The sequence below is a fragment of the Saccostrea cucullata genome, unplaced genomic scaffold, assembly GCF_032062105.1.
Source record: "Saccostrea cucullata isolate Sc308-1 unplaced genomic scaffold, CSIRO_AGI_Scuc_v1 ctg42, whole genome shotgun sequence".
Lineage (NCBI taxonomy): Eukaryota > Metazoa > Mollusca > Bivalvia > Ostreida > Ostreidae > Saccostrea > Saccostrea cuccullata.
The window spans coordinates 411,964-439,838 of record NW_026932910.1 but is presented as its reverse complement, the minus strand read 5'-3'; the positions used below and the strand labels follow the sequence as shown (position 1 = coordinate 439,838).

At 33.8% G+C, this 27,875-nt stretch overlaps 2 protein-coding genes across 4 annotated transcripts; one reads left to right on the top strand and one right to left on the bottom strand.

The window, feature by feature from the left end:
• The first annotated feature begins 865 nt into the window (after window positions 1-865).
• LOC134236459 (uncharacterized) lies at window positions 866-3,333 on the top strand. Its single transcript, XM_062718643.1, has 2 exons — window positions 866-1,268; window positions 2,209-3,333. Exons 1-2 carry the CDS (start codon window positions 1,047-1,049, stop codon window positions 2,308-2,310), a joined length of 324 nt encoding a protein of 107 aa, XP_062574627.1. The 5' UTR covers window positions 866-1,046; the 3' UTR covers window positions 2,311-3,333.
• Window positions 3,334-4,274: 941 nt separating this feature from the next.
• LOC134236443 (uncharacterized) lies at window positions 4,275-16,558 on the bottom strand. Of its 3 annotated transcripts, none has more exons than XM_062718625.1 (8): window positions 16,071-16,558; window positions 14,995-15,096; window positions 11,757-11,867; window positions 5,595-5,687; window positions 5,378-5,482; window positions 5,177-5,230; window positions 4,934-5,008; window positions 4,275-4,607 (listed from the first exon to the last, which is right to left on the bottom strand). In XM_062718625.1, exons 1-8 carry the CDS (start codon window positions 16,131-16,133, stop codon window positions 4,542-4,544), a joined length of 669 nt encoding a protein of 222 aa, XP_062574609.1. In that variant the 5' UTR covers window positions 16,134-16,558; the 3' UTR covers window positions 4,275-4,541. The 3 variants fall into 3 exon arrangements, with proteins under 3 accessions (XP_062574609.1, XP_062574610.1, XP_062574611.1); XM_062718626.1 differs by having other exon boundaries at window positions 11,769-11,867; window positions 16,071-16,557; XM_062718627.1 differs by lacking the exon at window positions 11,757-11,867 and having other exon boundaries at window positions 16,071-16,551.
• Between the last annotated feature and the right edge of the window lie 11,317 nt (window positions 16,559-27,875).

Here is a 27,875-nt window from a genome sequence, read left to right as displayed (position 1 = left end):
ACATTTATTTACATATTTGGGAAAACAAAGAGAGATACATTGTAACTGTAACATTTTGGTAAAACTTTTGTTTTTGACTACGTGTCACAAAAATTTCCTTTTTACAGGTAATATGGAATATTATTTGACAAATTTATACCAGAGCTTTTTGTGTGACACGGGGGGGATATGTTTATTGACAAAAAACGATAAAAATGCTTATTTTCCATCAATTTCAAAGCGATTTACAACTGAAACATTTTATTTTATTGATATATTTATGTTTTATTTATTTGCCTAAGACATAGGAAAAGATATAAGGATTATTTAATTATATCCAAGACTATTTCAAAATATGGTGATGCTTGAAACTCCGATTTCAACGGAAAATATCGTTTACCCCCCTTTTTTTCAAGAGCTGGAATTATGGATAATTTTCTGTTTAGCGCTGGTATTAAGACAATTCATCAATTACCATAGAACTGTTCTTTGTATCAAACAAAGATTTTATGGCCAAATTGCTATTTATATAGAATTAAATGGTTCCAAAATGTAGGCGGGAATCGAGAGTTAGCGTGCGTATTTCTTTGCAGCCCTCCACTGCCAGTGGTGCATGGTGTCTATGAGTGAAATATTCTGGAAAGGACGATAAACAAACTAATACGTGTTTTTAATGATGCAGTTTCTATTATGATTATTTGTGCTTTCGCCATCTTGGTAATTAATTTAATTAAATTGTTATGCACCATTATTTTGTTGATTTTGTTGTCGTAAATAAATTTGCTGTGACTTTGATTAAGAAAATTTTACATTGAAACTTATAAATATTCTATAGCCGTAATACAAACACATTGACATATATTTAAGTACCATTACATTGCTAAATTCGTGGATCCACTTTGACCTGGATTGACTCGGGAACTTTAAACGTGTTTTAAATAGAAACGTTATTTTTTAAATCAATCATACGGTTCTGTATTGAATATATATATCCTTTCATTGACCATTTCTGAAAACACTTGCTCGCAGACGACACGTGTGGAACAATTAGACACAAAGTTATCACCATGTCTGTGGAAGCTGCCATCAAGGAAAAGATTAGCTCAAAGAAAGTCGTGATTTACTCCAAAAGCTCATGTCCATTTTGTAAGAAGGCAAAACAAGTATTCCAGAAGTATATAAAGAAAGGAACCTTGAAGAGAGAAGACTATGAAGTCATCGAGATAGAGAACGACCCAAACTGTGTGGCCATCCAGACTTATATGATGAAGAAAACAGGAGCCAGAACGGTAAATATTTTGATTAACTCTCTGTTGTTAAAAAAATTGAATTTAAATTTACTTTGTTTACGATGGTAATGATTAGTTCATTAATTGAGTAGATCTTTAAATCTCAGTTGCTAAGTAATCTAGATTGAACATCGCAAATCAATGATTTTAAAGGTGTCAAGAGGAAATGAGGAAATATCGAAGTATAGCTTGCTTCATTTTTTCCCTCCACAAATTAAAGTGTTTAGTTATTGTGCTAGCGGATTTAAGGGGGGGCGCACCCGGCGCGCGCCCCCCCTAAAATTTGTCAAAGTTAGCGTAAATCAAATATGTCTACTTGGTAGAACTCATTTTTACCCTTCAAAATCTCTAGAAATAGCTTCCGAAAGCCCCCTGGGCCCCCACCAGGGCTTTGGTAGACCTCATTTTAACCCTTCAAAATCTCTAAAATCCAGGCCCCCAGGCCCCCAGACCCCTTGCCTAATTTTGGCGCCCCCCCTAACTCCAAATCCTGGATCCGCGCTTGAAGTGCAACGAGTTCAGCATCAACATTCAAGCAAAGGGAAATTTAAATGTACTACACGCTCACGTGCCACTTTTTAGAACATTGTAATTTGAGCTGCATATACTTATGTACATTTAACTCCCAATTTGGATTGTCGTTGTGTCTACAAAGTGAGTAAGTGATATTTTAGGACATTATGCTCTCTGGGCGTATCCTTAGAATTACTTGATACGTATCTAACAGTAATTTTAGAACATCGTACTCACTGAGCGTATCCTTAAAACTTGATACATATTAATAGAACAGTATTTTAGAACATCGTGCTTACTGGGCGTATCCTTAAAACTTGATACTGATAAATAGAAGACATCGTCGGTACGGATAGGTAAGAGAAGCGAGACCGACCGTGGGTTTCCGACAATGAATAGAAGAGTACATTTGATTATTTTATTTCAGGTACCCCGAGTCTTTGTGAAGGGGAAATTCATTGGTGGCGGGGATCAAGTGGTCGGCAAGGACTCTAGTGGGGAGCTCAAGAAACTGCTGGAGGATCAATAATGAAGAATTTAAGATGTTATATGATTTTGTTCATTACATGTATTTTAATTAGAAGTGTTTTACACTTTCAACATTGTTCTATATGCCACTTACGTGTATGATTTGTGTTTTTTACAGACATGGTTTGTTAGCTGTAATAGTAATTTGTGTAGCAGAAAAAAAGAGTGAAAAATTTTCTATTAAACCGCCTTTTCCGGTGTCATTTGTAAAATCTAGAAAACTTGATTTATACTTTGCCAGATTAAGAAGGCATCTTTGTGGCACTGGATAATGGTATCGATTCAAAGGCATAATTGCTAAATGTTATAAATGATTAAGGTTATTCATTGTTTAATTAGTTAGATAATTGGCTAGGAGGAATAAGCATTCCTTGCATGTTGACCAGTCACACCCTATGTATTGATAAGGTAGAAGGAACTTTCCGTAGTTAAAAAGGCTTAACCATTGCAATTACCCATTGGTATGAACTACGAAACAAGCAAGCCAAAATACGACCAAAATGATAGGTTATATTTGCTTACAAAGCTATAATATCGAACAAAGACTTTAGGAAATGTTGGCTTTAAGCGAGGTCATTGAAATTCATATACATGTACATCAACTTATGTGTGTGTAGCCTGTCTCGGTTTAAAATTGATCGTACATTTAGCACGTTCTTTAGACTTTGACAAGTTGCATTAGGAGATTTGTAAACACCATAAGAAGTTGATTGTTGGGATATTACTACAAAAATAAAGAAAATTGACGACTGGAATGTTGAAGTCCTCTTGTTTTTCAAACAATTTTAGTTGTTAGTTGGCTCTAATCGTCTATATTCAGAAAAAAATCTCTACAAAAATGATATAACAGAATCTATGGTATCAAGTTTACAGGGATTTATGGAATCGACATATGAACAAAAGTTTTTGTACGTTTGTAAATAACGATTTTTGCAATCAGAATTCAAACTACAAAAATAAGATAGTTGCAAGAAATACTACATTAAGGCCCAAAACCTTGCGACGAAAAAGTGTCAACGTAAAGCGAAGACTCTACAATGGGAGAAATTACAGCTCTATGACATATTTGATCGGTTTTTTTTGTCCCAGAGAGCTATATTCTACTATATTAGTTTTGCAAGAAAATGATTAATCACTGAATACAAAACAGTTCACAAACCAGCACTGTTTGATCACAGTCTAAGGAAAAATACGTAATATATAGAAAACGGAATCCATGCAAAAATGCTCAGTAATTTGCAAAACATGTATACTCTTTGGTCAGTTATACCGGTACGTAAAACAGAATCCAGAACAAATTGACCAATCGTGAAATTACATGTATCTCATTTTAGAACACATGTTAACGTTTTGAGCAATTGAGAGTTTTTAACCTGATACTTTTCTTTAACTTTGCACCATGTAGATCTAACTTGGAATCCTCTATTCGAGCAAATCCCATGCACGTTTAGATAGGAAGAATTGACTTGGAATTCTGATCCGTCTTGATTTTTTTAATAGACGGGCTGTCGGTGTATTGGACAAATGATACATGCGTTTATAATTATGTTCATCTAACAAAATATTCACAATAAACGATTACATCAAAAAATATTTTATTCTTCGCAATATTACAATAAAATAAAAAATCAAAATTAAAATGTCGAGTGAATGTGTAGATATTATCATAGAACAATGACGATGAATTCATGCTTGTTTTAAATTATAAAATGTCTAAATCATGCACAAAAGGTCGATTTATTCCTACACATTTTAAAATATGATTGGGGAAGTAATTTTACATGTACATCGAATACACTGAGTAGGTTATTTGAAAGGTTAATTCAGCCTACTGAATAGACTGCATTTGACAAATAATGAATGAATGAACTGGTTATAAATCCACAGGGTCATAAATTATAAATTTATATACTTGCATTGTCTGAAAACAATGTTGAGCTCTTCTGATATGTACCACATGAAATAGAAACTGTCACAGTATATACTTCATTCAGTAAAACTAAGTTTCACTTTTTTGTTAAAGATTATCACTGCAACCTGAAATATTTACTAGAGAATTCCATATTGGTATGCATTCTCTTCAGATTCCAAGTGAAGCCAATGGCTCGAAATTGACGTCCAGCGCAGTCGTTGTACTAGTATATTTCCAACTGAAGCCGCCATGGCGACTGATCAATTTTCATTCACAATATCCATGATGTTTATTTTTACACATGAATATCTATCGCACTTTCATTTTCTTCGAAAGCAGAATATTTCGAGAAGTCTTTGTGCCCATGGTTTTGTGGACCGATGGTTCTGTAGATATATAATAAAATAGAAACATTGAAATAATGTGATAAACACAGTCTACATTGTTCATAGGAAGACTGCATAATTTGCTATTTTTATAACAAAAGGATAAGTGTTAAACTTGGAGAAAGATACTGAATTATTCTCTTCAGAATTCATAGATTATAACCACTAAAATATATTCTTGTTGATAGAATATTAAAATTATTATTTGTAAACTAATATATATTCTTCCCTATAATTGATAAATTAATTTTAACATTAATTTTATTTGATGTCTACACATGATTATACATGTACATACATTCTAGTCCTAAAATGATCTTTCTTACCTTCGGTTTTGTGCTATTCTCTGATTCTTTCTGAACTATTTCTCGTGCTCGGTTGACAATTTTTAAAACATAATCCTAAAAATAAATTGAAACATATTAATTCAACCAGCAAGCTTTGCATGTATAGTATATAGACAAGTTCATGAAGAAGATACATATATTCATCTAAGTATAAGTCCATAATTACTTTGAAATATGAATTACTTGATAATGAATTTTACGGTTAACACAACAAAACAATACCTTAACAGCTTCCATATCAACATCTTGTACAGACTCCTTTTCTTCTGATGGATTCTAAAATATGAATATTTTTGGAAAGGTTTACTTTGATAATTCATGTTGATTTAGCTATTGATTTGAACCCCACCCACCATTATCGACTGTGAAACAATACAAAATAATTCTAAAATAAATAAGAGAAGCACTTGTAATATGACATACCGTTAGTTTTTTGCGTTCCATTTCCTCTGAATTCAGTCCCATCTTTGAAACTTCATGGATGTTCGTACTGGCGTTTAGCTCAATCTCACATCCATTGTTTAAAGTCTACAAAAATGTTTTAAAAGTCATTTTAAAAACAAGTGATTTCTATCTTAATAAAAGGAAGTATATATAACAAACATTTCCTTGAGGTATACACTCAGTGGTAAATAAATACCTCATCCTCGTTCGCGGCCTTGTGGAGTCCGTTTTCGCTTAGAGTGTTGACACCATCTAAAACGTTGATGTGATTATTCTTGCTGGATGAATCCTAAAAAAATTAAATAAACTACATCTTATGCTATCATTTTTGTAGTTGAATAGGTCTTGATTGATATGTCATGATTTGTCAGAAAATATAATTTTATGATCACATTAGATTTAGTGTCATATGGAAAAATGTGCGTATGTATTTATACAGTGTATATTAAGTTGAGGTTAATGAACTAAATTACAGCACGCAAAATAGGTCACACTTACATATACATCACATGCCTGAAGACTCCATGTTCAGCCTCAGGCATTAAACTTTAGCAAAGTAATTGAATTCTTTGTGTTCATTTATATTAATATCTTAGCAAAATGTTTATACAGTAGCCACAAATGTCGATGAACGGACTTTGAGGAAGTTCTTCTTTTTATCATTGTTCAGTACACTGGCGTACTTTGAAATGCAATTTTAGACTGAGATATGGTCATGCAATATCTTTTGTTTTTTAGCTCTTTGACGTTATATAACGCTAAGGGCAAATACAAAACATGATGACCAGCTGATATTTTCAGTATTTGACTTTTTGTCTGTCATATAATTGTCAACAGTAGTATATAAGAAACATGATATATGATACATAACAATCCATACGTCTAGTACGAAGTTCTGAACCTCAGTCACATACATGTACTATCTTTATATAATTATGAAATGAAAAACAACGATCTGGGAAAGCCTGAACAGAGCATAAAACGGGGATCCCAGTAATTTTAGACTTGGGATTGGGTACCTTGGAGAAGTGAGCATCCCCTGTCGACCGGTCATACCCACCCAGAACCCTATGTTGTGATCTGGAGGAATGATTATCTCGTATCAAATTTAGCAGAAAAACAAAGGTCTAAAATGGGAATGAAATTTGACAGACAAAATGCCAACAAGTCCATTATAATGACCATAGAATTTACAAAATCTTCTTCAAACGAGGTTGTTGAAATCTCTGTATACCACTTACCTATCTGTGGATAGTCTGTCTTGGTTCAAAAATTGATTGTTCTTGAGCTTTGAGTATGAAGAAGATGGGAGCCATAAACAACATATACATGTACTGTATATGCAGTTGATTGCGGAATATTACTAGTACATAAATAATAAAAGTTGACGATTGAAAGCCTGAAGCCATCTCATTTTTCAAACAGTTTAGCTATTAGCTGGACCTTATCGTTTACAGTCAGTTAAACATTCCAATATGAAACAGAAACCAATACTCTATGGCGTCTGTCATCTCGAGTTCACAGGTATATATATATAGAGACAACATTTGATCGAATGGAAGTAGCTGATGTTGAGAAAACGTCTGTTATAGAATGAATGTCGAGTTAAAGGTCACAACTTTATAGCAATGAAACATATGGAGGTAACGAACAGTATTCAAGCTCAAAAGTTCATAAAACAATACAAAATAGGAGCAGAGCAAACACAGACCTCCAAAACATCAGAGGTGGGATCAGGTGCCATGGTGGAGTGAGCATCCCCTGCCGACCGGTCACACTCGCCGTGTGCTCCTTGTTATGATCGAGAAATAACGGAAAAAATATAAAAACACTCAAATATACGATATTTATATTGGCCACTGTTGATGTATCACTATTTCTATGGAAATTCCTTCTAAATCGACTCCAATGTGCTACATCACATACAAGGGTAATGACTGAAATCAATGGGAAATCATGGATTGTTTTTAAAAAAAAAAATTGGGCTAAGGCCATCTTTAAGAAATTGTTTGGTTGCCCTCTCACGACCGGCCGACTAAAATGGCCCGACTCAAAACTTTTTTACATTCCAACACACGACATTTTTCCCCTTTTTATTCTTCCTATCCAGTTGACAAATATATTGAAATTTTCTGGAAAAAAGATTTTCCAACCTATCGACCCAATAATTTTACTCTGATTCGGGAGGGGGCAAGCAAACATTTTTTTTTAAATGGCCTTAATTAAATTGCATTGGCTTTCAACTCGACATGTACATGTAGATATATCGACGACGTATTGACAATTAACAATCTTATGGTCAATTCCATTCTTACGTCGACAAATATCCCGGGGAACTTGAAATAAAAGATACTACAGAGTACGGAAGCGTAAATGGCTCTACACTTGTTGTGTTATAACTTTGTATATTGTCTTATATTTTATCGACTTATCAACATATAAAGTGTTATACCTCCTTATTTATGCACATATTTTGAATTGTATTGAGCTGTATTTACATAATTAAAGGCAACTTCTTTTGTTCAATAGATTTTATTGCTTTAACTTTTATCGACTGAAATATTATACTAATTTTGAAATATCGTTCGAAACAAAATATTCAATCATGTCAATATAGTATTGTCTATATGAAGAAATAAATATTTAGATATAAAAGTTATATCGATATAGATATATGGATATTTTCGAGAAGTCAGAAAAAGGTGTTTTTGAATTAATTTGGCGGGGGCGGGAATTCTAATGAATCTTCTTTTCACTTAGGAAGCTTATGTACCATGCATTTGCTATTGTGTACGATTATATAGACTGAAACAAAATTCAAAAATATTTGAAAAAGGGAGATGGAGAGACATCATCAGTTAGATTATTACCATTGTCATAGAGGGTTAATGTACCCATAACTACTTCTGAAGAGGGGATCTGTTATATTCTATCATTGTTTACTGCCTATATCTCTTGAGTTCAGTGGGGGATTGTTAATTGCTAATGAAGCGAAAATAGAAAGTAACACTATGTATTATAAAAGTAACACTGATTATATATGTACTTTGTAAGTATTTAATGTTGTTCCACTCTGTGTTATACATACATGTAGGACCTGACTCATGAATGCGAACCTCAACAGTCTTGAACCCCCACCCCCCGTGCATAAAAATATAAACACCAGATCTAACGTCTTATGCTTTAAATAATATAAAATAATTTGATTTCATCCAATCTGTATAAGCTTAGTCACAATGTTTAAAGGAGGAAAGTGTAGTGTCAGCCAAAATAAATATATAACAAGCAAAACACCCCAAGGATTTAATAATCTAACTGCGAGAATTTTCTTAAATTTTGGGACATATTAATAGATCTCTGTTATACTTAGTTTTTTTTAAAGCTGGATGAGGGGCACAAAGCTACTCAAGATTGTCTCCCCCTCTTCAAAAGTGGTGATCGGTGCAATAGTCCACTATGGATCCCTTTTTCAATACTGGAGTATACTTTTTAATTTGATTCAGCCTTTAATCGTACATGATACATGTACATAAGCTTTTACTGAATCCCGAGTGAAGTGAAGAATCATTGGAATTCCCGCCCCCGCGAAAATAATACAAAAACACTTTATTCTGACTTCTTAATCGAAAATATTCATAAATTAAAATCGATGTAACTATATCTTTATTTCATCATATCAACAATACTATACCGATATAAATAAATATCTTGTTTTAACCAATATCTGAAAATCAATTTATTATTTCAGTCGATAAAACTTAAAGCAATAAAATCTATTGAACAAAAGAAGTTGCCATCAATTATATTAAGAACTCTTGATACAATTTAAAATATGTGCATAGATAAGAAGGTATAACACTTTACATGTTGATAAGTCGATAAAATATAAGACAATATACAAAGTCATAACTAAACAAGTGTAGAGCCATTTACGCTTCCGTACAGAGTCTGACACATCCGTAAAGTGTCATATTTGGAAATTTTACCTGAAAAAGACGTTAATGGTAATCTAACAACAAAATCTTATGATAAACGTGATGACTTTAACTTTTCAACCATTAATTTCCATAACTTTTGCAGTAACCTGTAATGGGGATTTTTTCTGTCGGTTGTTCGATTTGCAAGAGCATGCGCCAGACAATTACTAAAATGAGGTAACTTATTGGCCATCAAGTTGATGAAACAATTATGTCAACAGACTCGTTTGAAGTCATCATTTCGTAAGATCTATGGTAGATTCAATTACCTTTTCAGCAAATACAACATTCAATAAGTTAATTGCAGACGTTTTTCTTATTGTTAGGCCATTATTTGTTGAAATGTAAATGTTCGGTTAAAATGAGCTATGTTATTGCGGACTATCGTCCACTACCAAATAAAATACAATTTCTTCCCAGCATTGTGAAAGAATGTGCAAAATGAGTGAGACAATTGGTCATATGGGTAAATAGAACAAGAGGCCCATGGGCCTTATAGGTCACCTGAGCTTCATGCAACAACTTTCAAATGATTGAATTTGGTTCATGTTTTAAGCTAGATGCCATGGCATTCACAATTTTGAAAGAGGCACCATTGTTAATCATAACTATACACTTAACAATTAATTGTTTAGTTTGGTTACTTAATACCCATAAGCAGGGTAGGGGAACAAAAATGCATTTCAACTAATCAGTAATATTCAGCAATAATCAGAAGTGCCCCTATCATACATGAACCCCTGACCCTAGGTCTACACATTGCACAATTTTTGAAAAGGCACACTTGCTTATCAAAAATGTTTGATTAATACCAAGGAGCAGATTTCAAACAATTCATTTTCAGTATATAAGTAGAGCCCCCCCCCTTTGGTATCCCTTACCCACAGGCCTTGAAATTCATAATTCTGGAAGAAGAGCCCTTGCACATCATAACTATATAGGTAGAACATCTGCTTATTACCCAGGAGTAGAGAAAAAAGATTTTCATATATGTAATGTATTTTCACTATATAATCATTATAGAGCCACCCCCTAACACCATAACCCCTGACCCTGGGGCAATAAAATCACAATTTTGGTAGAAGCATTCTTGCTCATCATAACTATGTACTTAGTCAGTTTATTTAATACCTAGGAGCAGAGAAGAAGATTTTCATGGAAATACTGCATTTTCACTATATAATCAATAGAGCCCCGCCCTAACACCAGAACTCCTGACCCTGGGGCCATAAAATTCACAACTTGGAAGAGGCACTCTTGCTCATCATAACTATTTCCTTAGTTGGTATATTTAATACTCAGAAGTAGAGAAGATTTTCAAAGAATTAATGCATTTTCACTATATAATCATTATAGAGCCCCATGCTAAACACCAGATTTCCCCTGACCCTGGGGCCATAAAATTCACAATTTTGGTAGAGGTACTCTTGTTCATCATAACCTATGTATTTGATTAGATTAATACTTAGGAACAGAGAAGAAGATTTTCAAAGAAATAATGCATTTTCACTATATAATCAATACAGCCCCGCCCTAACACCAGAACTCCTTACCCTGGTACCATAAAATTAACAATTTTGGTAGAGGCATTCATGCTCATCATAACTATGCACTTAGTTTGTTAATTTACTATCCAGAAGCAGAGAAAAAGATTTTTAAAGAAATAATGCATTTTCAATATATAATCAATATAGTCCCGCCCTAACGCCCTGACCCTGGGGCCATAAAATTCACAATTTTGTTAGAGGCACTCTTGCTCATCATAACTATGTACTTAGTTTATTTAATACTCAGGAGCAGACAAGAAGATTTTCAAAGAAATAATGCATTTTCACTATATAATCAATGAAGCCCCGCCATAGCAATAGAACCCCTGACCCTGGGGCCATGAATTTCACAATTTTGGTAGAGGACTCAATGCTGATTACAATCATACCCACAGTTTGACTGCTTGATGTCCAGGAATAAAGAAAAAGTTTTTTAAAGATTGCACTAATTTTAGTGGTTTTGGCCCCACCCCCAGGCCCCAGGGGGGCAGAGACCATGAAATTCACAGTTTTTGTTCCCCTTCACCCACAGATGCTATATGCCAAAATTGGTTGAAATTGGTTCAGCGGTTTCAGAGAAGAAGCTGAAAATTTTTAAATGTTAACGCACGAGGAACGACGGACGACGACGGACGAAAACGGATAGCAATAGGTCACCTGAGTTTACTCAGGTGACCTAAAAAGAAAGTGAGATATCCAGTAAAATAATACATGAAAAAAGCAGTGTTTAGAGCGACAGAAATAATTATTTGTTCAATAAGAACGTCAGAAAATCTTCGTGCAATTCATAGGATTTATTAGTGTTAAAGGTGTCAAAGTCAGTGTAACCTTTACCTTACTATTCACGTTAAAGCATTCTGATCTTGGTTTCTCTTCCTCATGACATAATACACTGACGTCATCAAGGTCGGTGATAAGACTGTCATTATGTCTGTCTCTCGTGTCCTGAACAAACAATATCTAATAGTTTAATTAAAGTTGAGCTAATTAACAAAAATACATGCTGTAGTTTTACATGCAATAGAAAGAGATGAACCTGAAATAACCAAGTAGGAGAGAGAGTATAAAGTTAAAAATCCATATTTTAGCTTACGAATTAACAAATGCTCCCATCTTCGGCAAATTCTTAACCACTCCCCCTCACACATACAAAAATTACATCATTAAGTAGGCATGCACTCATTCATGTGAACATGCAAGAATAAATATAGTCACGCGACCTATTTATATCAAACTGTAAGATAATTATGTTCACATGCAAGCTAATTATGGCGACGTACGAGACAAGTATGTTGACTTGCAACTGACAACCTAGCTTGCTAGATGAGATAAATATCTTGCATGTTGAAAGATAGTGAACTTGCATATTGACAAAAATAAGTCGCATGTTGACACTAAAAAGTCGCATGTTGACATAAATATGATGATTTCTTGCATGTTAACAAAATAATCTTGTTTCCCTGATGTCGTACATGTATACTGGTTTTAATATTAAGTAAGTTTACCATCAACATTTAATTTATCTCGCTTAATTGAAGTTAGAGATAGAGATAAACATTTATATCTATATAGAAAGCATAAAAGTCAGGAAGACAATAAGATATTTTGTAAATTGAGAAATCAAGTGCAGAGAGAAGTAAGGAAGGCTAGATCCTCTTACTTTCAAGACAAAATTGAAGAAAATAGGTCAGAGCCTAAAAAATTGTGGCAACAACTCAAGAACATAGGATATAAATATAAACAAAAAAGTAGTGAAAACATTGTCTTAAACATAGATGGTATAGTACAACATGAAGGGAAAACTTTAGCAGATTATTTTAACTGTTTTTTTTACAACTATTGCATTAAAACTTGTAAGTAAATTACCTAATCCTTCATACTCGTATGTTTTCTGTCACCTCAAGGGTTTTTAGACAGTTTTATGCAGATAAAAACATAGAAAACAAAACTTTTGTACTTCAACCTGTGACTGAAGATTTTATATACAAAGAACTAAGAAGTTTGAATGTAAATAAAAGCACTGGTTTAGATAATATACCTGCAAGGTTTTTAAAAGATGGTGCTTTTTATATTAAGGAACCTATAATGTCCATTGTAAACAAATCTATAACCACCGGTATTGTACCAGATGATTTTAAAATGGCAAGAGTCAAGCCTCTGTTCAAGAAAGGAAACTCCCTTGAAGTGGGAAATTATATAGCCAGTCAGTATATTATGTATAGTTTCAAAGATTTTAGAAAAATGTGTCCATGTTCAACTTTTAGATTTTTTAAACAATAATCACTTGTTGTATTCTTACCAATCAGGTTTTAGAAACAAATTTTCAACAGATACTTGTTTAATACATATGTTAGATTTTATTAAAAGTAATACATCCAAAGGGCTTTTTACAGGTATGGTAATGTTGGATTTACAAAAAGCTTTTGACACTGTTGATCATACAATTTTATGTGATAAGTTAAAAGTTTTAGGAGTTTTATCCACTGAGTGGTTCAAATCTTATCTGTCTTGTAGACAACAACAAGTTCATGTCAACAATACTTCTTCAGACTTTAATACTGTAAATTGTGGTGTTCCTCAAGGCAGCATCTTAGGACCTCTTTTATTTTTAATACATGTTAACGATATGACTGTCAATATTGATGATGACTGTAAATTAATTTTATATGCGGGTGACAGTGCCATTTTTTATGCACACAGAGATCCTGTTATTATTGCTCAAAAACTGGGCATTGTTCTTGACAAATGTTCTTCTTGGTTAGTTGACAATAGATTGTCACCCCATCTAGGTAAGACAGAATCTATTTTATTTGGTCCTCCAAGAAAGCTTAAAAGTATCACAGATTTTAAAATTGTGTGTAATGGTCACATTATTAAAGGTTCTGACAGTGTTAAATATTTAGGAATCTGTATTGACAAGTTTCTTTCATGTGAAAATATTGTTTTAAGTATCATACAAAAAGTTAATGCTAGACTTAAGTTTTTATATAGAAATGCATCCTGTCTTAGTACACATTCTAGAAAGACCCTATGTTCTGCCTTGATACAATGTTATTTTGACTATGCCAGTTCTTCTTGGTATTGTGGAATAAACAAGCAACTTAAACACAGATTACAAGTAACCCAGAACAAAGTAGAACGGTTCATTTTAAACCTTAGTCCTAGAGAGAGTATTTCTAACAATATTTTAAACTCTCTAAATATGTTAAGAGTGGAGGATAGAGCTAAACAATTAAGATTAATTCATGTTTTTAATATATATCATGGTAATGCACCAGCTTACCTCCATGAACATTTTGTATTAAATAATAATATCACAAGAAGTGCAACAAATAAGAATTTTATTATTCCAAAGATAAAAGGGAAAGAGTCTTCATGTTTTTTCTATAATGCTATCAAAGATTGGAATACATTGCCACTGGAGATTAAAGAGGTGAAAACAAAACAAAGTTTTAAGAAAGCTGTAAAATCTTTTTTATCTACAAATGCTAGTGTTATAACATAAAAAGCTTGTCTAATTTTATCGTTTATTTATTATTTTAGTATCATAAGCATTTGTGATAATTATCAAGACAAAATATGCTACTGTAAACATGTCATTTTTCAAAGCATTATAATATACTCATAGAAGTACCTGCCTAAATTCCAATGTTTATGTAATTTTGTTATTTTTTGTTTACTAACATGGCTGTTATTTGAGGACCCCATTGGAAATAAGCTTTTTTAATAAGGCTTTTATGGGCTATCCTTAGGTAATATCTATCATCTGTATGTCATGCAATGTATTTAATAATAATTACATATATATGTTAAATTGGATTTTCCTTAATTAGCATAGTGCTGAGATAATGTGTGTGTATTTCTTTTTTCTAGCAGTATGCTAGTCTGTAATGTTTTAATTTGTGAATCATGACATTCTGTGATATTTTTACCTGAATAAAATGAAATGAAAAAAAGGAGGCAGAAATATGCCACCATACAAGCAGCTTTTACGTTGCCGCTACTATTTTATTTGCTATAACTTTCGTAAGCTTTTCATTGAAACTTTTGGCTGAAATATTTAACATCTCACCTCGTTCTCTGCTTCCGTCTTTATGATGACGTCACTGACATCCAAATCTGCCATACTGCTGAACGGTGCTCCGTTTTCACGGACAGAAAAACTGTTTTCAACCTACATTTCAAAAAGTTCAGTGAAGTTATTTTTTGTATATAAATGACGACATTCGTTACATTTAAACTTTACATACATATATACCTTTAAAGGTACAGGAACATTTCAATAATCCGAAGTAAAGCGATTAGCAAATCCAGTGCAGTTTTACATAAACAACTGTTTGTAGGTAGACAAATACTCCATTGAATGATGGTAAATCAAATAAATATTTTCGTGCTAAAATTCATTTTAGCCACAAAGGTCAAGTACAAAGAGGCCAAAGAATATATTCTTATATAGTCTTTAAATGCCACGGGAAAGCCAAATAATCCCAAACGAGTCAACCAAAGGACAGATTCAATAAAAAAGCAATGATATTATGCAGCAATTTATCTTGGTAAACACTACAAATGGTAAATATTTAATAAGTTAAACATTGCTTTGAATTGCCATTTTTTCGTTAAAGAGTCTTTTGTTAATTTTTACTTAAGATAATCCTTCATTTCTCTTGTGAACTAACTTAAATTCTGACCAGTTTTGGTGTAAGCTTTTGTGAGATTATAAAAGAAAATCTTATTAGTAGGCAATGCCAGGCGCGGATCATCATTCTAGCTAACACTAAAAATATGTTGTATTTTTTTTTCTTTTTTTACAAAATGTCAAAACTTTTCCAGTTAGAAAGAGGTGAGGTTTCAGATGGGAGCCCGACGGATGAAGCAATCCTTCTTACTTGTCAGTTTTTACCCCCTTTTCCTATAGCCCTCACAGAGAGTTACATTGTATACCAATTGCCAAAGTCTTCCAGGGTGTGTATTTTCCGAGGTGATCTTTTTCTCTTTTTAATGTCAGTTGACTAGGACCATAAAAGGTAGCTGAATAGGACTTTCAAGTACCTTACACCTTTTAAGTTTAAATTCCCAAATTCCTTTTAAAAATAATCAGCATTCAAACACACATTGAAGGACCAAGTCATTTCCATCACAATATCTTACCTTATTATAGACCTGCCGGTCATCACCATCAGAATGGTTTTCCAGATTGTATGAAGTCTTCATTTTGTCGCACTTTATTCACATTACAAACACCAAAACACTGAAACATGCAACTGAATTCTGACCACGGCCGTGAGAAGTCAAAGGCATCAATGGAAAACAAGACAGTGAGAGGTCAGCTTTGTTTACCTGCCACTAACCATCAAAGCCCAGAGATGGTCACGCTCATTAATTCATAAACACGCCACTGATAGACCCTGTTCCGTACTGTCCGATTAATTGATCCGATCTAATAAAATCAGCATTAATTCCATTAGTCAAAGAATAAACACCGCTTAGCAATTGTGTTATAGTATAGCTTGATCTTAGTATATGTCCCTGAAGATGTCGTCTGTTCCATCATCTTCCATGTTTGTCCTCACTTCAACAGGGTATATCCAATCGCTGCTAGCTGACATGCACTTTTTGTTAGAGATGTCTTAACGTTACATCACATAATTATATACTAATTATACCATTTTCAAGCCTTTCTCTCCCGTTTTGTCGAGTCATGGAAACGCATCATAAAATTTTTAGCTCGTTAAGCCATATATATGGTTTTACCGTTTTTACATTTCGCATGATCGATTTTTCTTTCCAGATTATAATCTTCACTAGAATATCTTATAAAATCGAGAAGAAAATCACGCACGAACAGGTAAGTTGTCATTAATCCAGTTATTTATTTCTTTTCTTTCTGTTCTAAATGATATATTGATTTTATCAAAATGAGCCAAATAAAAAGAAAGATTGTACAAGAAACGAAACTCTTATTAAAATGTATTTTAGCATGGGATTTATTAACGCTATTTTTGCGGTCACATGTTTGTCAAAAAACCCCGTACAAACCCTCTGCTCACTCATATAAAATGTTGCATGAACCTTAATGATTTTCCGAAACAATTGTATTTTATAAGTAAAAATACAAACAATTAAAGCATAGCTTGCTGGGCAAAAAAGACACTTCAACTTTGCAAATCTATAAAGGAATAATAGACATTTATGTCATTAAGACATCTCTCTTATCAGAGTATCAAAGAACCTTAAATTCAAAACAAAACATTCAATGGTTATCCAAGAAATTCGCTTAATTTTTAACCAGCAGATTGAACAGAAATAGAGATTCCGTAGAATTAAGACCCCGTGAAGAAAAGTACCTCGGCATTTTAAAAACTATTGACACATGTACTGTGAAATCATCAATCTCCATATATTTTCGCGGGATCAACTTTTCGAGGTTTGAGAAAAAATATTGGTTTGCTGGGAGAATCTTTAGAAGTTATACGTATAAAATCTTTAATTAGCGCTCCTAAAATTGTGGGTCTTTCCATGCCATGCCTAGAAAACAACGAAATTAGAAACTGTATAGCTATCTATCACAAAAATACATCTCGACATCAGTAGAGCTGTATACTTAAAACATGTTAACATTAGTGTAATATCCTCCTGTTGAAATTTCATACTGTATCTAAATAAAGTCTTGATTGTGTGTCTATCACATGACATTTGTCTCATGTTTATTTTACTTCACAGCAAAGTCTGAAATATTTTGTTACAAGAGGCACACGGGACTCAGCGCTCACCGCCTCCTTATTCCCGCTAAAATGTTGACACCTTTTAGTTTGGCTCATCAGAGCTCACAACGGATCACGGCTTAACAAAATGTCAATCCAAGCTACTTGGGGATGAGTCGGTTACAATATAACAAGAATTAGTGGCGGATCCAGGAATTTCGTAACATCTTCCATGTTCGTCCTCAGTTCAACAGGGTATATCCAATCGCTGCTAGCTCAGTAGCTGACATGCACTTTTTGTTAGAGATGTCTTAACGTTACATCACATAATTATACTAATTATACCATTTTCAAGCCTTTCTCTCCCGTTTTGTCGAGTCATGGAAACGCATCATAAAATTTTTAGCTCGTTAAGCCATATATATGGTTTTTACATTTCGCATGATCGATTTTTCTTTCGAGATTATAATCTTCACTAGAATATCTTATAAAATCGAGAAGAAAATCACGCACGAACAGGTAAGTTGTCATTAATCCAGTTATTTATTTCTTTTCTTTCTGTTCTAAATGATATATTGATTTTATCAAAATGAGCCAAATAAAAAGAAAGATTGTACAAGAAACGAAACTCTTATTAAAATGTATTTTAGCATGGGATTTAATAACGCTAATTTCACGGTCACACGTTTGTCAAAAAAACCCGTACTTAAGGTTCATAAACCCTCTGCTCACTCATATAAAATGTTGTATGAACCTTAATGATTTTCCGAAACAATTGTATTTTATAAGTAAAAATACAAACAATTATAGCATAGCTTGCTGGGCAAAATTGGACCAAAAAGACATTTCAACTTTGCAAATCTATAAAGGAATAATAGACTTTTATGTTATTAAGAGTTATCTCTCTTATCAGAGTATCAACTAGAGGTACTGTGAGCAATGAGCTCACCAAATGATACCCCCCGCCTCCCATATGGTTATAACTGATGACAAAGTCCATGTTTTGCTGTGGCCGGGAAACCCAAAATATGTGTTGGATCAAAAAGTAAAATAGGAGGTGCACAATGGCAATATGTAATAAAGATTCTGTGAAAGTTTTATTAAATTTCACTCAGTAGTATAAGAGGAGTTGCGGATAAGAGAAAAAGCGTAACAGACAGACGGACGGACAGACGGACGGACGTACAGACGGACGGAAATACCGATTACTATATACCCCCCCCCCCCCCCCCCCCCCCCCCCCCCCACTTTTCAAGCGGGGGTATAATGAACCGTAAAGTCAAAACAAAACATTCAATGGTTATCCAAGAAATTCGCTTAATTTTCAACCCGCAGATTGAACAGAAATAGAGAATCCGTAGAATTAAGACCCCGTGAAGAAAGTACTTCGGCTTTTTAAAAACTATTGACACATGTACTGTGAAATCATCAATCTCCATATATTTTCGCGGGATCAACTTTTCGAGGTTTGAGAAAAAATATTGGTTTGCTGGGAGAATCTTTAGAAGTTATACATATAAAATTTTTAAATAGCGCTCATGAATTTGTGGGTCTTTCCATGCCATGCCTAGAAAACAACGAAATTAGAAACTGTATAGTTACCTATCACAACTAGAGGTACTGTGAGCAATGAGCTCACTAAATGATACCCCCCGCGTCCCATATGAATATAATGGCAGTGTCCATGTTTTGCTCTTGAAAATCAAAAATATATGTCAGATCAAAAAGTAAAATAGGAGGTGCACAATGGCAATATGTAATTAAGAATCTGTGAAAGTTTCATTAAATTTCCTTCAGTGGTATGAGAGGAGTTGCGGATAAGAGATGGGTACCCCAAAGCGTAACAGACGGACGGACGGACAGACGGCTGGACGGAAATACCGATTACTATATACCCTCCCACTTTTCAAGCGGGGGGTATAAAAATACACCTCTACAACAGTAGAGCTGTACTTAAAACATGTTAACATTAGTGTAATATCCTGCTGTTGAAATTTCATACTGTGTCTAAATAAAGTCTTGATTGTGTGTCTACTGTCTATCACGTAGCATTCGTCTCATGTTTATTTTATTTCATTGCAAAGTCTGAAAGCTTTCGTTACAAGAGGCACACGGGACTCAGCGCTCTCCGCCTCCATATTCCCGCTAAAATGTTGACACCTTTTAGTTTGGCTCATCAGAGCTCACAACGGATCACGGCTTAACAAAATGTCAATCCAAGCTACTTGGGGATGAGTCAGTAACAATATAACAAGAATTAGTGGCGGATCCAGGAATTTCGTAACGGGAGGGCGTAGTAGAAAGGAGGGGGGGGGTCTGTCGGCTGTACTGAAGCCCAAAGTGGGTCTAAGGCAAGGTCCTTTTTTGGGGTCCGGGGGCTTCACAAGCTGACAAGTTTTTACAAATAAGAGATGTTTTTTCCATGATTATAGGATAACTTCAAACGGGGAGGGGAGGGGGGGGGGCGCACGCCGGCCCTGGATCCGCCTTTGAGAATTGTGTAACTGTTTTTGAAATCCCCCATGTATTAATGTATTATTTAAAATTAGAGAGGGCTGGGTGGTTGTGACCATTTTCGTACTATATTGATCTTCTTTATACCGGTATAAGATATACAAAAATGATCAGATTTTTAAAACTGAGATTTTTCTTTGCCAAATGAAAGTTGACAACTTAATGTATACTTTTAAAAAGAGTTATATCTGACGGTTAATTTGTTGACCCCCCACCCCCAGCCTCCTGAACACCCAGACCGTAACGTCTAAATATGAAATAATTTTGGCTTAGTGGTTCCATAGAAAAAGACCAAGTCAAAATGTGAAAACTTACAGATTACAAACAACACATTACAAACTACAATCAAACGCAGGGCATTCTTAATCAGAAAAGCTCAAAGATAAACCAAAAAGAGCAGATGGAGCTTATACGCGTTTGCCAATTATCTCTCAGAGTATGTTATTGACATAGATGTTAAAGCTGTGAAATACTGTCATGGTGAGGTTCTATTTTGATGCAGACTGTGTATTATATTATTCCCGATCACTGAATTGAATACATAATACCCTACAGACAATACATCAGATACAAACACGTGTATAGTATATGACTTAACGATTGCACGTCTTTATAATGGTCTGTTGTGGTGTCTGTACAATAGAACTGACCTCTTGGATATACTTGCTATAGATTAAAAATAAATTACAATGTTATATGCTGTAATTATAATAATGTATTACAAATATGCACATTAAAGGTTTATATTTGATCATTTAAAGATGGACTAGCTCTATATTTAATTATGTTCTATCATAAAATTAGCACCTTATAACTCATTTTTAGCTAACATGAGAAGAAAGCTGGGGTAAGCTGCTAACATTATCTGTGAGTTACTTAGCATCAGTGACCTCTCAAGAACCACTATGTTAAATTTACATCTTTGGATAAAAAGGGATTCAGCAAGTCCAAGGGAAAGGCAACCCTCTCAAGGGGAGAAAATTATTAAGAAGAATTGAAAATCTAGTGGAATCATTTAAAATCTTCTCTTCTTAAGAACCACAGTTACTGGACAAGTAAAGAATTTAAAACATCGCAATGATAAAACATGATTCACATTTTACAGGGTAGTGTATAGAATAGGTCATATTTATATGCAAACATCATTAAGTAATGAAGATTCAATTGTATTCAAATCATGGAATCTTGGATAAGATGAGACCACAATTACAGTAATGAAGGATATGGAGATAACGAACAGTATTCAATACCAAAGTCCATAAAACAATACAAAATAGGAGCAGAGCAAACACGGACCTCTAAAACATCAGAGGTGGGATCAGGTACCATGGAGGAGTGAGCATCCTCTGCTGACTGGTCACACCCGCCGTGTGCTCCTTGTCATGATCGGGAAATAACGGGTAAATCCGTCGTTAATCCAGTGTATAAATAAAAGACGAACAATTAGTATGAAAAATGTCAATCAGCATTTGACTCAATGATAAATTGTATTTACTGACAATGTCATTGTATCGACCAAAGAACTCACGAAATGGTGACTTTAAACGAGACTGCTGATATTGTTGTTTCATCAACTTGTTTGTCAATAATTTACCTCGTTTTAGAAATTGTTCATACGTATAGCATGCTCTTACGTATCGAATCAACTGAGATATATAAATGCCATATGCAGGTGATGAAGGTATATTGCTGCATAAGTAAGAGAAGTTGACGATAGAAAAGTTAAAGTCATCAAGTTTATCATAGAGTTTGGTTGTTTGATTACCATTAACGTCTTTTTCAAGTAAAATATCCAAGTTTGAAACAAATGTGTCAGATTCTGACGGTGTGGTATCTTTTTTCTCAAGCTCACCAGGATATATCGTATCGACATAAGAAAGGAAATTGTTAATTGACAATACGTCGTCGATATATCTAAATGTTGTGTTGAAGGCCACAGCAAGTGTTTTCTTCTTTTCACGCATAAGATTTTGCACAAATTCTGCTTCATATGAATAAAAAATAGGTCTGCTAATAACGGAGCGCAATTGGTACCCATGGGAATTCCAATAGATTTTTGGAAGACATTGTCACCAAAAACGACGTAGGTATTGTCAATCAGAAACTCAAGCATTATCTTGATGTCAAATTCAGAGTACTTGTGTGTGCAATCAGAATGTGTTTTAACCAAATAATTTTGCAAATGACCAATGACCAAGTAAGTAAATTTACGAGTTCCATTTCTATTGAAAAAAGCAGCTGCCAATGATATCAAAAAGCCTGGACTTTAATTTATCGTGGGGAATTGTTGTGTATAAAGTTGAAAAGTCATAAGTTTTTAAGCTGTTGATTTTGGTAAAATCTTGTGATTTCAAATTGTCCAAAAGTTCTTTGGAATTTTTGAGTATCCACATCTGATTCACACCACTTCTTGAATATATTGTTGCACAGTACTCTTGAAAAAGCTTTACATGGAAATACTAGTACATAAATATATCTTTTAAAGATTTTACTGAAGAACACCAGTGCCGTTATTAGTATTATTAGTTATTATAATTATATTCAAGTTTAAGTAGCAAGGATTGAAATTTGTTTAACTGGGACCTTTGGAATATAGTTGAGCTACCATAGGGGACCATAGTTCTTAGAGGAAGTAAAAAAAGTCCTTTCAACTGTAGCAAGGCTACACTGAATATTATTCATATTTAATAAACATTCCTAAGCGGTACTTAGTTAATGGATTTGTTTTCTTTTTCGAAATATGGACTGTAGAGTTTAAGTGAGGCTAAAATCTAATATAAAATTTAACATAATGCAAGTTGAAAGGAAAAATAACCTGAAGAAAGAGTCTCCCGATCATGTGACCTTAATGGCCAATAAACCTCTTGTTTGGGTAGTTCTTATACAATAAATACCGTAAACTAAACAAAAGTGCAAGTGCATTTAAAAAATAAACTTTTTTACTTCCTTAAAATCGCATGACTACAAAAAACATTAAGTTTAAAATCATTTTTTGCTTTAAAAATTGATGCAATCTAGACATTACCCCAAGCACACACTTGTTACAGAAGATGTGCGCCAATTGGTGAAATGAAATTTAAGCAATTGGAACTGAACACACATTTTGAAATAAAACATGTTAAAGTACATGTTTTATTTTAAAATGTGTGTTCAGTTCCAGTTGCTGAAATTTCATTTCGCCAATTGGTGAAAACCACAACCAACCCTCATATAGTGTTAAAGTACATTATATGAGGGTTGGTTGTGGTTTTTATTCATAGGAGGAAGTTGCACTGTCAGACACACGTCGTATGAGTTCGAAGTGCACTTTAGAAAAGTTACATATTAAATGTGCATTTTCTTGTGTACTGGTCTCAGCTGACAAAGCATTTATCAGAATTGTCTTCTCTTGTGTTAAGGCTCATTCTTTGAATTGTATCTTAAAGGAACCAGTTCTGCGAGTGATATTCCAGCTTACACCGATAGCTCCCTTTCTAAGGAGGAATTTCTTAAAAGATAATGCCAGTTTTAAATATTTTTAATAATATTCACTACAATCAAAATAACTTTGAATTACCATATCTATACCGGATTTCAAAACCTCATAAAACTTCTCGAAAGGTTACACAGCTTGTTTTAGTAGGTTTTACAATGTCTCCTTTACGTCTCACCAAAATATTGCATCAGTAAAGAAGAAACTTCGGAGGTACTATCTTATATTTGAAAAGATGTGTAAAACAGATATGGATACTGAAAATCTCCAAGAAACTATTAGAAATATTGAAATCACAAAATGAAAAAAGTATAATAACATTAAAACGTTCGACTTTTTAACATTTTATACAACCATTTCAACGATAAATTATAGCCCAGGCTTTTTGACAGCTGCCTTTTCAATCAAAATGAAACCCGAAATATACTTACCTTGTCGTTGGTCATTGGTCATTTGCAAAGTCAAATCAAAAACATCCTGATTGTACACAAGTACCCTGAAATAACTCTGAAGTTAATATTTTAAAAAATGCTTTAGTTTCTGATTGACAAAATCACTTTGTAGCTTTTGGAGATCAGATCTATCAATCTGTTGGAACTGCCTTGGAATCCAACTGTGTCTCGTTATTAGCAGACCTATTTTCATATTCATATGAAGCAAAATTTATTAAGAAACTTCTCCAAAAGAACACACTTGCTGTGGCTTTCAATTCGACATTAAGATATATTGACGACGTATTACCAATAAACAATGGTTATCCATATACTGTAAATCACTTTTTATTCGCAAAAACTTTATTTTCGCGTATTTACGCGAGTTTGCCTGCTCGCGAAAATTTAATTTTCGCATATATTTGTATTAATATTACAGCAAAAGCCATAGCTCGCGATAATTTGGACCCGCTTTAAAATACCGAATAGCTAATAGCTGACGAAAAAAGATGTCGCTAAAATAAATTATTCTACAGTAGCCAAGTGAACTTGATTGATTGATTGATTGTATACTGTTTAACGTCCCTCTCCAGAATATTTCACTGATATGGAGACGTCACCACTGCCGGTGAAGGGCTGCAAATTTAGGCCTATGCTCGGCACTTAAGGCCTTTGAGCAGGGAGGGATCTTTATCGTGCCACACCTGCTGTGACACGGGGCCTCGGTTTATACGGTCTCATCCGAAGGACCGCCCCATTTAGTCGCCTTTTACGACAAACAAGGGGGTACTGAGGACCTATTCTAACCCGGATCCCCACGGGGCCCAAGTGAACTTGAAATAAAAGACAACAGATTCAGACTCATCTGTTTCATGTTTGAATATTTTATCAGTAAAAAGTTAAAGGTAACCTAACATCAAAGCATAATAATAAACGTGATGACTTCAACTTTTCTATCGTTTACTTTCTTTCAACTGTCGCAATATACACGTATCACCAGCATTTGGGGTTTATGGCCCCAGGTTGGTTCGATACGCAAGAACATTCTCTATGTACGATCAGTTTTTAAAACGAGGCAAGCGATTAACCAACAAATTGATGTAACAAGGAATGAACAGTCTCGAATGAAGTCAATGAATTTTGCAAGTCCTATGGTCGATAGGGTGACCTGATCAACAAAAACATAAAATCATTAGGTCAAATGCTGAATAATATTTTCATACATATTGTTCTTAGGTATATACGTAATTATTGAAATTTCTACAGATTGTTCTGTTAACCCGATAAAGTCTAGGAGCACGTGACATGTGTGAACAGTCTAAAGAGGATGTATTACTCCTCCCATGGCACCTGATTCTGTCTCTGATGTTTAAGAGGTCCTTGTTTGCTCTATTCCCGATTTGTCTTGTTTAATTGGATAAAATCCAAGAGAAAATCACCACCATTTAGATCTGTAAGCAGAAGAATCCAAATCTACAAAAAAAAGAAAAAAGTGTATTTCGAAACAATCATAGGTATTAAAAATGAAAAAAAAAAACTACCATAAATCCATCAATGGCTGAACTTCAAAAGATCAATAGATCTTAAAAAGCACACCAACAGACTTAAAAGGATATCAATGTTTATTTAAAAAATATCATATAGGTCTAAATCATAGAGGAAATCCACCATTTTTGTTTTTTTATGTACCGTAGTTTTTTTTTTCTATCGATTAATATTTCATCGAGGTTAAAATAAAATTATATATACAGTGTATAGGGAAGAAATTATTTCCACAGAAGCTCGCGTATCATTTTCATTTTTATTCAATTCTTCTTATATTCTAACAAGGTATTGATTATCACACTGAAGCAAACAATGAATGAGGACAAAATAAACAAAACCATGATTGCTTCCTTTCCTCTTCTTCATTAGAGTTCTGTTTAAAAAAATAATGTATAGTAATACATCATAGGGCACCTGTGCAGTTATAATTACCTGCTGATAAAGTATATATAATAAGAATGAGTATGATAGTGTCGCCGCTCTCATCTCGTATAGCAGTTTTCTCTTGTTCGGTTAGTAATAATTGTTCTAAATAGCATTGTCTGACAGATTTTGAGGACATAGTATTCTCCTATGCCAATTATCTCTCAGGAGAATGTGCATATATGGTACTGAAAAAGACGACGAACATGTGAAAGGCTGTCACGTGGGATAACAGGCTCTAACTATAGAATTTGTATTATGAATATAATGGATCAGCCAAGGTTAATAAATCTGTATGGACAATGCCTGAGATGCAAACAGTACAAATTTCCACCTTTAATTATCTGACGATTCCACGTGTTCTCAAGGATTTGTCATGATGATTGTACATTATTATTATTTATAAAATAAAAAGATTACATACAGTTTTCTCAATATCTATTTAAAAGTGAAAATTCAAAGATTAAAATGCTCTTCATTAAGTTGGCGTTACCGGAATATTTAAGCATTGTGCACTTTATAAACTTATTTTGATTTAAATATTTCGGGTACATAAAACTGCACTCTTTAAGAAAAGTGCAAATGCATTAAAAACATCTTTTACATTAAAAATAGCTCATAATTATATACAACTTGTGGAACATTAAGTTGAAATTCCTTTAAGATTTTAAGTTCAAAATATATATGTTTTAATGACAAAACATAAAATGATATGGACAATACATGTACGTCAAATCAACAAGGCATATGCATCAAAACCATGAACTGAGAACAGATCAAAATTTTAATTTTACATACACATGTATCTCGAGTTCTGATTTACACTGCAAGAAAATTTGCAGGTAGTTTGTGCAGGTAGCACTTTAGTTTCATCACAATTCAATAAAAAAAAAATCATCAAATATGAATCATAAGATAATACAAGAGGCCCACGGGCCTTATAGGTCACCTGAGTATCATGTAACAACTTTTCAACAATTGAATTTGGTTCGTGTTTTAAACCAGAGGCCATGACATTCACAATTTTGAAAGAAGCACCATTGCTTATCATAATTATAAACTTGGCATCCTTACTCTATTTACGTAATACCCAAAGGTAGATCAGAGTAACAAAGAGAAAATGCACTTCCACTTTATAACCAGTTGTGCACCCCACCCCACAGGAACCACTGACCCTGGGACCACATATTTCAAAATTTTGGAAATTTTATCATAAATTTTATTTCATCATAAATGGTTGATTAATACCAAAGAGCAAATTTCAAAGCATTAATTTATTTTCAAACTAGGTAACCCCCCCCCCCCCCTCCGATACCTCTGACCCAGGGGGCATGAAATTAACCATTTTGCTAGATGCACCTTTCTTCATCATAAATATATATACTTAGATCATTAGCATAATACCCAGGAGCAAAGGAAAGGATTTTCAAAGAATTAATGTATTTTCACTACGAGGGGTGATCAAAAAGTTCGCGAACTAATTGAATGATTTCCAAAAAAGGAATGAAATAAAGTTTCAGTGTTAAAATTTTTCAAAATAGTCCTCTCCGATTTTAATCCGCTCTGCAACCATTCTGCCCATGCGCGGATCACGTGATATAGGCAGTCACGTGACATGCTTCTTAGCGTTCTGTCACAGAAGCTTAAATTATATGTCTTACCATGCAAGTTATTTTTTTTTACAACAAAAACAGTCCATTTGTCAGAAATGGCCTAATCTCGGCAATAGTATGGGTGGATAATGATATCCTTTTGCAGAATGAGCATGGTGACCATCAAAACCCAAGTCCTCTGTCTTTTAAGCGTCGATAATTTCATGTGGATAAAGTATTAGTGCCTTCACTTTATCATGAATATCTGATATGTT